The following is a 14,346-nucleotide window of genomic DNA, read 5'->3' on the forward strand; positions in this document are numbered from 1 at the left end:
AGTTTCGTTTAGTTTAGGAAGGCAAACTGCTGCATATTGGACTGCTGAGGATAATTTGATGTGTTGTGGACCATAAAGCTGAGCCATAGACAGCCGAGACTGCAGTGCAACGGTACTCCTCCATCCATTACCAGACGACTGACATTACACGAGACATTATCTTCATAATATTAGCGTCGACATCAAGTTGTCATAAATAATACCGCATACTCTCTACCTTGCGAATCGAATCAAAAGTGGCCTCACGGTCAGCCTCAGCACGTAAGACCCCCAAGTACGAAGGTATCTTGTCTTAGCTCTTCTAGTGTCTGATAACTTCCACCGTCAAGCAGCTATAGTTCATTCTGGCCACATTTACTTCCCGGCCACACTTTCAGGTCAATACTCCCCCCCCCCCCCCACCCACCCTCCCCCTCTGCATGCATCTTACTTATTTTCGTTTAAAGGTAGTTGCCTTTATACAGCTTCTACGAAGCTTTTTCTCACATTTTTCGTCTTAGATCCATTAACCTGGAGTCGCATTTCTCCATCTTCATAAACTGATTACCCTGAACGATCCTCTACGTTGCTGTCTGAAAACATACAAACGTTAACAATAAATCTACATTCACTGGTTTCTGGGTCCTTGATGTTGATTCTGTACATTTCATCTCACCGCGTCTCCTGCAGCTCGGCTTCAAGAAGGAATGTGAGTAGAGCGAAAGAAACAGGATTACAGTTTTCCAGTTTTGTCGTGGCTTCCAGATGACTGAAGTCCGATTCTGTCTTTAATTTGACGGAGGATTTGACATCCACAATTTTTCAATCTACTGGAATTTTTATGATGAAGATGAATTATGTATAGGCCTTCTTAAAAATTTGTAACTAAAAATTCAATTTAATGCACTCTGTGTCAAAGTCACGAGACGAATCACTGGTGAGCAGCAGGCGGGCAGGCATCGCTTCCTCACCTGCTCGGGTGCCGACCACTGCCTGGCGTCCGGATAGTCGGCGGATTTCCTGCAACAATGAAATCAGCTTCAGTTAAAAGAAAGCACAGGGAGTAATAAACAGGAAACGATGAAGTTAAAGGAAAACCGTCTAAGCTAGTAAAAAGAAAGAAGTTCCATCATGAATTTTCATAATACACTCTACATAAGCACTGAATGCTACGAGCCGTCATTTAAAAGAACTGAAGACATGTCCACTCGATGATAAACAAGGTGGTTAGAAATAGTCTGAAAAGCTTGTCAGCATGTTGCAGAGTAGGTTGTGTTGATAAATAATTGGTAAGTTAGCCAATCATGCCGTTGGGCGGGCAAATTGAAGCGGCCCGCCAGGTACAATGATTGTCAGTTGTTCTCATAACGTAGATGACAGCATACGAGACTGTTCCGCCTTTGGCTCAGGTTCAGTTATTACTACCGTCCCAAGTCCAATTTTTGTATGGCTCTCGGCGTTACTCCTGCCGGTTGCTCTGGAGGGAAGAAGTGACCATCACGCGTCTTCGGATTGGGCACTGTCCTCTGACACATAGCTTTCTATTACGGTGGGAGGATCCCTCGTTTTGTGATGCTTGTGGTGTGCACATCTCTGTCCGCCACATTTTAACAGACTGCATTTTATACCGTGATGCAAGGGCAGAACCACAAGTTGATGGGGATCTGCCCTGTGTTTTAGCTAATGATGAGACGTGTGTGTCTAGGGTTTTAAAGTTTGGTGATGTGTCTGGACTCTGGCCTAAACTTTTCGGCTGGAGGTTTTAGTGTATTGCAAAGTGGCTGGCTCCTCCCTTTTTTCCTTGCGGTCAGCCAGCCCTCCCTCTACCACTTTCTTCCTGTGTTGTCCATGTCTTACTGCTGGCGGCATGCTTCGTCCCACGCTTCGGTGTGGGTAGGCACATATTTTTCTAAGATTGTTACCTGTATTTTACGTTCTCTTTTATCTTATTGTTCTGAGTCTTTTCTTGACACCCGTCTCAATCTGTTACTGAGCGGGCGCTGAGGACCTTGCCGCCGTGCGCCCGTACAACCCTCTCCATCCATCCATCCATCTCTCGTTCGGTTTTAGGATACCAAACGACGAACGCTTTTGGCGACACCGTCTCTGGCGAGCCTTGTGAATATGCACGCGCAACGGCCTGATTATCCATCTTAAATGTTAATTAAATCGGAAACGGCGCACGAATTTCTTTCTTAACAATTATTTCTCGGCACAACGTACCCCGCAACACACTTACAAGCTTATCACACTGTTTATGCCCACTCGGTACACGATAAATACCAAGTGATGGCATCGAGCGAGGTGGCACAGTGGTTAGCACACTGGAGTCGCATTCGGGAGGATGACGGTTCAATTCCGCGTCTGGCTTTCCTGATTTAGGTTTTCCGTGATTTCCCTAGATCATTTCAGGCAAATGCCGGGATGGCTCCTTTAAAAGGGCACGGCCGATTTCCTTCCCCATCCTTCCCCGTTGTGCTCCATCTCTAATGATCTCGTTGTCGACGGGACGTTGAACACTAATCTCCGCCTCCTCCAAGTAATGGCGACGCTTTATTTGCAGATATCAGAAGAAGGTTATAGAAAGAGTTTGGTTTTCTGTTGCAAAATTGAGAACTTGTATATTTCTAGGCAAGATACATTTACGCATTATGCAATTTCTGCAACGATAAGGCTGGCAATAATATCCCTTTAGCTGAAAATCACTGACTGGTTTACAATTTTCTGAATAAAACCGTCTAGATCGCTTAATTAGTTTCCTTAATTAATAATAACGTTGTTTCGGTTACTGCCTTGTCAGATCTGTAATAAAGATTAAAGGGGTATAAGAACGAGAGGCATCTCTTTTATATTATCACGCTACAAAAGATGAAAATAAAAAAAGTTAAGAAGCTCCTTAGAACCTGAAAACAGCATTCAGTGCCATTATCAATACAATCTATGCCTAATCGGAGCACAGACCGTCAATCGGGCTGAAAATAATTTCAAAGATGTAAGTGCTGACGAAAAAGCGGCGCTAGTGTGAAGGAGTTGTGTTCAACTTTTCTTTTCGTCCTACGTTTAGTCCGCGGTCTAGGGACGCCGGCACGGTAGCCCAGCGTATCCGGTCAGAGAGGCGGTGGCCCTCTGTAATAAATAAACTGAGTAACGGAATCAGCGTTCAACTTGAACGGATGTCATGTGACGTCCGCCCAGACCAAACGCAACGAAAAAAAAATGGGGGTAGCGTCTTTGATTCATCATCAAAACGTCTTCGATCCCGGGTTCGGATCCCGCCGCTGCTTAAATTTTGATTAATAATCAGCACTGGCGGCCGAAGACTTCCGGTATAAGAAGTCACCCTCATTCTGCCAACGGCTTTGTCAAAGAGGGCGGAGGAGCGGACGGAGGTTCAGTGCACTCTCTTGTCCTAGGGGTGGGAAACTGCTCCTAAATGCGGAAGAAACAGCAATGATCAACGGCATGAGGATGCAGAAGGCAATGGAAACCACTGCTTTAAAGACACGTAACGTGTATCCACAGGACATGTGGCCTGTAATTGAAGAAGTGTCATGATGATCTCTCCACTGACAAAAAATTCAGGAATAGTCCCCCATTCGGATCTCCGGGAGGGAATGCCAAAGGGGAGGTTACCATGAGAAAAAGATTGAATAATAAACGAAAGGATAACGTTCTACGAGTCTGGGAGTGGAATGTCAGAAGCTTGAACGTGGTAGGGAACCTAGAAAATCTGAAAAGGGAAATGCAAAGGCTCAATCTACGTATAGTAGGGGGTCAATGAAGTGAAGTGGAAAGAAGACAAGGACTTCTGGTCAGATAAGTACAGATTAATATCAACAGCAGAAGAAAATGGTATTATAGGAATAGGATTAGTTATGAATCGGAAGGTAGGGCAGAGAGTTTGCTACTGTGAACAGTTCAGTGACAGGATTGTTCTTATCGGAATCGACAGCAAACCAACACTGACAACGACAGTTCAGGTATACATTCCGACGTCGCATGGTAAAGATAAAGAGATAGAGGAAGTGTATGTGGATATTGAAAGGGTAATATGTAAAGAGGGGTAAAAATCTAATAGTCATGGGGGACTGGAATACAATTGTAGAGGAAGGAGTAGAAGAAACGGTTACTGGATAATACGGGGTTGTTGGGACAAGTAATGAGAGAGACGGAAGACGGGGGGGGGGGGGGGGGGGAGGGGTTGATTTGAGAGGAAGAGACCACCAAACAGCGAGGTCTTCGGTCTCATCGGATTAGGGAAGGATGGGAAAGGAAGTCGGCCGTGCCCTGTCAAAGGAACCACCCCGGCATTTGCCTGAAGCGATTTACGGAAATCACGGAAAACCTAAATCTGGATGGTCGAACGCGGGATTGAACCGTCATCCTCCCGAATGCGAGTCCATTGTGCTAACCACCGCGCCACCTCGCTCGGTAGGAGAAAGATTAATTGAGTTCTGTAACAAGTTTCAGCTAGTAATAGTGAATACTCTGTTCAAGAATCAGAAGAGGAGAAGGTATACTTGGAAAAGCCCGGGTGATACAGGAAGATTTCAGTTAGATTACATCATGGTCAGACAGAGATTCCTAAATCAGATACTGGATTGTAAAGCGTGCCCAGGAGCAGATATAGATTTAGATCACAATACAGTAGAGATGAAGAGTAGGCTGAAGTGTTAGACAACAGTCAGGAAGAATCAATACGCACAGAAGTGGGATACGGAAGTACTAAGGAATGACGAGATACGGTTGAAGTTCTCTAAGGCTATAGATATAGTAATAAGGAATAGCTCAGTAGACAGTACAGTTGAAGTGGAATGGAAATCTCTAAAAAGGGGCCATCACTGAAGTTGAAAAGAAAACATGGGTACAAAGAGGGTAGCTGCGAAGAAACCATGGGTAACAGAAGATATACTTCAATTGATCGATGAAAGGAGGAAGTACAAAAATGTTCCGGGAAATTCAGGAATACAGAAATACAAGTCGCTGAGGATTGAAATAAATAGGAAGTGCAGGGAAGCTAAGACGAAATGGCTGCAGGAAAAGAAATGATTGTTGGAAATACTGACTCAGAATATAGGAAAGTCAAAACAACTTTCGGTGACATTAAAAGTAAGAGTGGTAACATTAAGAGTGCAACAGGAATTCCACTGTTAAATGCAGAGCAGAGAGCGGATAGGTGGAAAGAATACACTGAAAGCCTCTATGAGGGGAAGATTTGCCTTATGTAATAGAAGAAGAAACATGAGTCGACTTAGAAGAGATAGGGGATCCAGTATTAGAATCAGAATTTAAAAGAGCTTTGGAGGACTTAGGCAGAAGAGATAGAATTTCTAAAATCATTGGTGGAAGTGGCAATTAACTTAACAGTCCATGCATCCAAGTTGTTAACAAGAATAATATACAGAATGATGGAAAAGAAAATTGACGATGCGCTAGATGACGATCAGTGTGGCTTTAGGAAAGGTAAAGGCACGAGAGAGGTAATAATGATTTTGCGGGGAAGCAAGACTAAAGAAAAATCAAGACACATTCCTAGGTTTTGTCGACTTGAAAAAAGCGTTCGACAATGTAAAATGCTGCAAGATGTTCGAAATTCTGAAAAAAGTACGGGTAAGCTATAGGGAGAGAAGGGTCATATACAACATGTTCAACAGCCAATGGGGAATAAGAAGAGTGGACGACCAAGAACGAAATGCGCGTATTAAAAAGGGTGTAAGAGAAGGATGTGGCCTTTCGCCCCTACTGTTCAATCCGTACATCGAGGAAGCAATGATGGAAATAAAAAGAAGGTTCAGGAGTGGAATTAAAATTCAAGGCGAAAGGATATCAATGATACGATTCGCTGATGACATTGCTATCCTTAGTGAAATTGAAGAATAGTTACATGATCTACTTAACGGAATGAACAGGCTAATGAGTACAGAGTATGGATTGAGAGAAAAATCGAAGAAAGACGAAGGTAGTACAAATAAGAACAGCGAGAAACTCAACATCAGGATTGATGGTCTCGAAATAGATGAGGTTAAGGAATTCTGCTACCTAGACAGTAAAATAACCCATGACGGACGGAGCAAGGAGGATATGAAAGGCAGACTATCACTGGCAAAAAGGGCATTCCTGGCCAAGAGAAGTCTACTAACATCAAATATCGGCATTAGTTTGAGGAAGAAATTTCTGAGAATGTACGTCTGGAGTACAGCATTGTATGTTAGTGAAACATGGACTGTGGAAAAACCGGAACAGAAGTGAATCGAAGTACATGAGATGTGGTGCTACAGACGAATGTTGAAAATTAGGTGGACTGATAAAGGAAGGAATGAGGAGGGTCTTCGCAGAATAGGAGAGGAAAAGAATATGTGAAAAACGCTGATAGGGAGAAGGGACAGGATGATAGGACGTCTGTTAAGATATGAGGGAATGACTTCCATGGTACTAGAGGGAGCTGTAGAAGGTAAAAACTGTAGAGGAAGACAGAGATTGGAATACATCCAGCAAACAATTGAGGACGTAGGTTGCAAGTGCTACTTTGAGATGAAGAGATTAGCAAAGGAGAGGTAATCGTGGCGGGCCGCATCAAACCAGTCAGAAGACTGATTTAAAAAAAAAAAATAGGAAATGGGAAACACGAAAAGTAGTAGGTGAGTTTTGCTATCTATACAGTAAAATAACTGATGATGGTCGAACTAGAGAGGACATAAAATGTAGACTGACACTGGTAGGAAAAGCGTTTCTGAAGAAGACAAATTTGTTAATAGCATATATAAATTTAAGTGCTGGGTCGTCTTTTCTGAAGATATTTATCTGAAGTGTAGCCTTATATGGAAGTGAAACAGTTACTATAAGAAATTCATACAAGAAGAAAATAGAAGCTTTCGAAATATGGTGCCACAGATGAGTGCTGAAGATTAGATGTGTATGTCGGGTAACTAATGAGGAGGTACTGAATAGAATTTGGGAGAAAAGAAATTTGTGCCTCAGTTTGACTAAAAGATGATATCGGTTGATATGGCGAATTCTAAGAGATCAATGAATCGTTAATTTAGTATTGGAGAGTAGTATCTGTGCGGAAGGGGAGGGGAGGGAGGATTGCAGAGGGAGATCAAGAGATAATAAGCAGATTCAAATGAACGTGGGTTGCAGTTATTCGGAGATGAACAAAATATCACGGGATAGAGTAGCGTGGAGAGCTGCATCTAACCAGTCTTCGGACTGAAGACAAATTCTGAAACACTATAATTTGACAAGGATTCACAGAATCTGCTTTGCAGCCGTATCTGTGCAATAATTGGATAAAAATTAGTATTAAATACATTTCACCTTAACGTGATGTAGTGGTTATAGCAGTTATATTTGCTGTTATAATTTAGCATGTCCGACACATAAAAACTGTGCCCTATATAATTCGAGAGCGCAAAACCATATCCTACGTTCATCACATCACTAGGCATGTAGGGTGTCCCAAGAGTAATGTTCAGTGTTTAGGGACATGATAGGAAAGATCATTCGAAGCAAAAAGGTCTAGTAAGTAAGGTTCAGTAGAAGAGATTTGTTTCACACCAGCGAAGATGAAAAAGTGATCATAGCTCTTATGTTCTGCACCTTAGATCCCATACTTATTGGATTTTTTTTTCTTTTTTGGCCCATATTAACACCCCTCAAAATATGGAAAGCAAAGGGCTTGCAGTAGATGAGATTTGTATCAGAGTATCGAAGATGAAGAGGTGCTCAGAGCTTTTAAGATATAAATTTTAAACTCCTTGTTTACTATACCTTTTTGCTTCACCCAGTAGATGTCAACATGACAGCACCGATTACATGTTACACAGAACGTAAGAGGTTCTTTCAAGATATGACATACACCATTACTTCCTTGGCTTTCGGTAAGACTATATCAGTATGGATATCTTCAGCAGCAACAGCTGCAGCAAATGTAGTTGACGCGGGTCCATCGACAGTTTCTTTCCTGTAATGGCATAACTGCGCCGATGACGTAAATGCGCCGTGTAGTGAGAGCGTATGCTGCATCGCACCGGGACTGCGATGACCATACTAACAGGTTGCGGACACACCCCACAGCGGCCTCGTGCTATCGAAGTAAGTTGGTAAAACGACTCGGAGACGTATTGAGAGGCACGTATTTGGCATTTGTTCGCCATGTGTGGGCGATTTCAAAACAGGAATACTTACGGAAGCAATGAATAAGGCTGACCTTTCATAAACCTCGCATCATCTAAATCCACTGCATTAGCAATTTTCGAGTTTTTCGTATTATTCCACGATGTCGAGAGTGACTTCTCTACTGTTCATGTCTATTTGTCGGCCTGGTTTAGCCCTATCTATGTGACCCCAAGTCTTCAGTTAAGGAAGATCCGATGAGCAACAATATCAGGTGACGTGCATAAGCACATTCTTGGCAGCCTTATTAAGCGTTCCAATAGTCTCCAAGACAAAATGACATTACAGTTAGCTTTGTCCAGTAAGATTCGACTGCAAGTAACGTGGTATTTACTGCAGCAATCTGTTCTAACAATTATACTGATATAATTCCCATATGACTATTCAGATGGTCTAGAAGCGTCGTTAGCCTGAAACAACCTGGAAATTAACAGCGAGCAAACCGTGCCAGCTGCAAGGAGTTGCAAAGCAAATCCGACCCACTCTCATCCGGGTGAATCTCTTCTTGCTACTTTGGTTTCTCCCTTTCTTAAGCTGTATGAAAAGTGAAAAACTTATTCATCAGACGCTTTTCGCCTTTATTGATAAAGCATCAGCAGCACTCATATAGTATTCGTTACCAGTAGATGTTACTTTTCCTTCCTTTCATTTTTATAGACTGAATGACAGTTTTGCTTCATGACGATATATTAGAGACATCACGGTCAGCTTTCTCATCATAACTTCCTCTCCTTTTATGTTATTAGAAGCTGTAATCGGATTTGCAATGCATTCGTTCATTCATTTGTTTCATTTTCTTCACTGCTTTCAGAGTCCTGTTTTTCAATCATTGCACAAGATTTGCGATTTGTTTTTCTGATTTAAAATATATGTTATAACCATCTTATGAAATTTCTTGGTTAAAGTTCGTGTTTCGTAACAAGTACTGCCCAATTTAAACCAAGAACCATTGAGCAAATGAGTTACATCGATACTAGTGTCAACCGCATCAAGAAATGGGTGGAACGTTAGAATTGAACAAAGCTCCAGGCACCGAGGGAATCCCTATCGTATTCTGTACTGGAATCGCGGCTGACTTAGCGTCTATTTTAACTATAATCTGTCGCAGATCCCTTGAACAGAAAAAAACCTTACCTAGTAGTTGGAAGGAAGCACTGGTCAAACTCGTCTACAAGAAAAAAAGTAGAAGTGATCCCTAAAACTACAGAAGTGATCCCAAAAACTACCGTCCAGTATCCTTGACATTCGTTTGTTGTAAACCCTTAGCACCAGTGGAAAAATGCTCCTATCGGAGAACAAAAAATGCGAATATGTTCCTGTTTAGTTAAAAGACTCTGGCTGAAAAGTGGGGGTACCAGATGCCCCACTCTACCTTCCTCAGCAGCTTTAAACTTTAAAATTTTTCCCAAAAAATCTGGCTTGCGAACATGTTCGTGCTTTTTTATGATGAGATAAGAAGACAATGGCAGTGGCAAAGAGACGGAAAAGAAATAAATACTGGATCATAGTTGACAATGACAGAACAGTGCTATGTAAAGAGTGAAGGAGACTATAGGTTAATGACCCTAAAACGATCCTTCTTTAGGGTATACAAATGGTCCCTCGCCCAAGGGCTCTCCAAAACATTTGACCTTACATTTTTATCACCAATAGAATCCGTGTTATGAGCACAGGAATATCCCGTTTTTATGCGCGGTGTTTTGGAACATACACACATCAAAAAATGTTTTGTATCACATGGGTTCAGAGAGTTCCGGAACCTGTATAGAAAATTGGGATAGAGATCAACATAAACATCATTTCCCCCCTTTTTATTGCTCATGAAAACCACATATTGCATGTTGTACTACCATACAGCGAGACCTTCAGAGGTGGTTGTCCAGACTGCTGTACATACCGGTACCTCTAATACCCAGTAGCAAGTCCTCTTGCATTGATGCATTCCTGTATTCGTCGTGGCATACTGTCCACAAGTTCATCAAGTCACTGTTGGACCAGATAGCCAGATAGTTCCACTCCTCAACGGCGATTCGGCGTAGACCTCTCAAAGTGGTTGGTGTGTCACTTTGTCCATAAACAGCCGTTTTCAATCTATCCCAGGTATGTTCGATAGGGTTCATGTCTGGAGAACATGCAGGCCACTCTAGTCGAGCGATGTCGTTATCCTGAAGGAAGTCATTCACAAGATGTGCACGATGGCGGCGCGAATTGTCGTACATGAAGACGAATGCCTCGCCAATATGCTGCCGATATGGTTACACTATCGGTCGGAGGATGACATTCACGTATCGTACAGCCGTTACGGCGCCTTCCATGGCCACCAGCGGTGTACGTCGGCCCCACATAATGCCACCCCAAAACAGCAGGGAACCTCCACCTTGCTGCACTTGCTGGACAGTGTTTCTAAGGCTTTCAGCCTGACCGGATTGTCTCCAAACGCGTCTCCTACGATTGTTTGGTTGAAAGCATATCCGACACTCATCGCTGAAGAGAACGTGATGCCAATCCTGAGCGGTCCATCCGGCATGTTGGGCCCATCTGGACGGCGCTGCATGGTGTCGTGTTTGCAAAGATGGGACTCGCCATGGACATCGAGAGGAAGTTACGCATCATGCAGCCTATTGCCCACAGTTTGAGCCGTAACACGACGTCCTGTGACTGCACGAAAGGCATCATTCAACATGGTGGCGTTGCTGTCAGGGTTCCTCCGTGCCGTAATACGTAGGTAGCGGTCGTCCTTGTTGAGAGCCCTTCCTGGCTCAAAGCAACAACGCGGACGCGATCGAACAGCGGTATTAGCCGTATAGGCATGGTTGAACTACAGACAACACGAGCCATGTACCTCCTTCCTGGTGGAATGACTGAAACTGATGGGCTTTCGGATCCTCTCCGTCTCATAGGCTTTGCGCGTGCATGGTTGTTTAAATCTTTGAGCGGGTTTAGTGATATCTCTGAACAGGCAAAGGGACTGAGGCTGTGATACAATATCCACCGTCAACGTCTATCTTGAGGAGTTCTGAGATCCAGAGTGATGCAAAACTGTTTTTGGTGTGTGTATTAGATACTCATGCTGTCGCATGCATACCGATATATTCTTAGCTCAAATGTAATGAGGTATCTTGAACAAACTGACCTCTTCGACGCCAACCAGCATGGATTCTGAAATAAAAGATCATATTAAACCCAACTCTCAATTGTATCACAGGGGGTACACTAATCTTCTTCAAGGCAGTGAGGTATATGCCGTAGTTCTTGATTTCCAAAAAGGATTTGACTCAGTACCACATCTACACTCAATGTCAGAAGTACGGTCGTTTGGCGTATCAAGTGAAACTTGCGCTTGGATAGAGGGTTTTTAGTAGGGAGGGTGCAACAAGTTATGTTGGATGGAGAATCATCGACATGAACAGAAGTAACTTCGGGTGTGCACCACAGGACTGTATTGAGACCCTTGCTGTTCATGTTAATAGTAAAGACTTAGCGGACGAAGTGGATAAATAAAACATGATTTTGCGACTGGTTTGTGCTTATTTGGTAATTTTATGGTTTACGGTCGCTGCACAACTTGGGAACCACAGGGAGCCCGCCATTCAATACTAACAGTAACCTCAGACTTTTCGCAGTCGTTGCAGTTATCTATAATGAGCTACTGTCTGAAACAAGCTACACAAATGCTCTGTCAGATCTTGAAACGATTTGAAAGTGGTGCAAAGACTGACATGAGATGTTAAGGAACTTAAAACTGTGACTATAATATAAATGAGTCCAGTTGTAAACTGTCAACTCATACAAATACTTGGGTGCAACAACTTATAGAGATATAGATTGGAAAAATCATATTACTTCAGTCCTATGTAGAGCGGGTGGCAGACTGTGGTCATTAGCAGAATACTAGGGAAATGCAATCAGTCTACAAAGAAGACAGCATACACAAAACTCTTGCGACCCATCCCAAAATATTGCTCAAGTGTGTGGGACCCATACCAGAGAGGACTAACAGAGGATACTGGAACGGATATACAGAAGAGCAGTACGAATGATCACAGGTTTTTTTGACTCAAGGGGGACTGTCACGAAGATGCCGAAAGAACTGAACTGGCAGACGCTGGAAGGCAGGTACATACGTGAAAACGTATGAATTTCTGTCAAATGAAAACAAGGAAGATGGGGAAAAGTATGTAAACTGTTTATTATTTCAAAAGTAATACCCAGAACTATTAATACATTTATCCCACTTTTAGACAAAATGTTTGCTTTCACTTATGGAATCATCATTGTACACAGATGTGCACCTATTCGTTCGAAATAAATCGACGGCCACGAATGTCTGTCTTCGAGACTACAAAATTATCGAACTCGCATGGTGAGAGATCGGAAATGTATGGCGGATGCGTAAGGGCTTCCCGGCGGAACCTGTGCAGCGAAGTCATGATGATGTTTTTATTTTACCGCAAGGACCCTGTGTTCAGTGACTTTCTGGGATACGGCGCCACAATTTAAGCACCAGCGATACGTGGTCACTTTGCAAAAATTGAAGCGCGCCTTCAAGTCCGAAAATCCAGGAATGTTGACGGACGGCATCATTCTGTAGCAGGATAACACCTGTCCACGTGTTGCTAAGCCTGTTTCGACTACGCTGCAGAAGTTTCGCTGGGAGCTTCTATACATCCTCCATACAGTCCACATTTCTTCCCAAATTAATTCCATATTTTTGGAGCCCAGTAGAAAGACGTTCGTCGCTGTTGATTTGTTTGAGATGAAGAGGTGCACGCCTGGGTACAGTCACGGTTCTGTAGTCAGCTGTAAACATTTATCCGTGGACAAGCCGACCGTCTGGTCTCACTGTGGGATAAATGCATTAACAGTTACGGCGATAATTTTTGAAGTAATAAACTGTTTACTTGCTTTTTTCCCATCTGTCTCATTTTCAGTGGACTCCCCCTTGAAAGATTGGCAGTATCCTCAAAGTATTTAGAAAACTATTCTTGTAATTCTTTCAATGGCACAATGAATTCTTCAAAATTCGTGCTTTACTTAACGCCAGTGACTGAAGAATATGGAAGGTTTTTTTTTTCAAACGTTGTTCCTTTCACAGTGTGAGTTTCTTTCTAAATGCAACCCCAAGAAAACAGACAAGTTGTTTCTCACGTCTTAGTGTGGATACTCTGCATTCGAGTCATCTTTAATTTCGAGGTCCGCAAACCATTCCAGATGTTCTAATTTTCCTTCCCGCTTTCCTTTCTCAATTAGACATGCAACAATAGCGGGTGTTAATTCGAATCCCCTTGAATTTACCATCGTGCTTCGCAGTAATATATATAACGTCTTTACTCTTCATTCACTTCCACCAAGAACTGATACAACTGACAGTGTAATAATGCGTGCTACTTCAAAATGGTTCAAATGGCTCTGAGCACTATGGGACTTAACTGCTGTGGTCATCAGTCCCCTAGAACTTAGAACTACTTAAAACTAACTCACCTAAGGACATCACACACATCCGTGCCCGAGACAGGATTCGAACCTGCGACCGCAGCGGTCGCGCAGTTCCAGGCTGTAGCGCCTAGTGCTACTTCAGAAAATTTAGTGTTCATACCCCAATTTCGTCTCGTGCTCCATGCCTGGAAGTTTAGTAAAAAGCGTCTATTTACGAACAAAACAATGAATGGTGCACAAATCACCTGTCGATCATTGTAATTTTTTGCTCTACCATCGTCAGCTACATACTTAATATCTTTCTACATGGTGTTGTAACGCTGTTTCACATCAAATTTGCGGTACCCATCGATTATGCAAAGGAATAATCAATTTTGAGTATTCTCAGCGTTCTGTGATATCCATTAATTTTGAAAGGGTTGTGACGATAGATCGCGAGACTGGCTCCTTTTGTGCCAAGAGTCACAGGACCTATAAACTTCCTTCATACCATGACCAAGCATCGAAGGCTAAATGGCACAGACACTACGATTCTGCCGAACTGAAAAAATAGTCATGCCGAGCGAAAAATGCAACACCAAATACCGGAAGAAATAGCATCGCATCGCACTGCTAAATGAAATGTACTGACTAGTTTAGAGAAGGACCGAGCAAAGCAAAGACGCACCGTGGAGTGCCGGTTAGTCCGAGCCTCGGACTGCAGACGTGCAATACATTGTGCACGTGTGCTCTTTGCAAACCATGGCCGATCCTGCT

General features: G+C 42.9%; 1 protein-coding gene across 1 annotated transcript in view; it reads right to left on the reverse strand.

Annotated features, from left to right (window-relative positions):
- Window positions 1-14,346, reverse strand: part of LOC124790027 — a 325,305-nt gene that overhangs the window by 16,229 nt on the left and 294,730 nt on the right. The window contains exon 4 of the mRNA XM_047257582.1: window positions 951-999. Within this exon, the coding sequence (XP_047113538.1) occupies window positions 951-999 (49 nt within the window). The remainder of the gene's footprint in view (window positions 1-950; window positions 1,000-14,346) is intronic.

This window comes from Schistocerca piceifrons, chromosome 3 (assembly GCF_021461385.2).
Source record: "Schistocerca piceifrons isolate TAMUIC-IGC-003096 chromosome 3, iqSchPice1.1, whole genome shotgun sequence".
NCBI lineage: Eukaryota > Metazoa > Arthropoda > Insecta > Orthoptera > Acrididae > Schistocerca > Schistocerca piceifrons.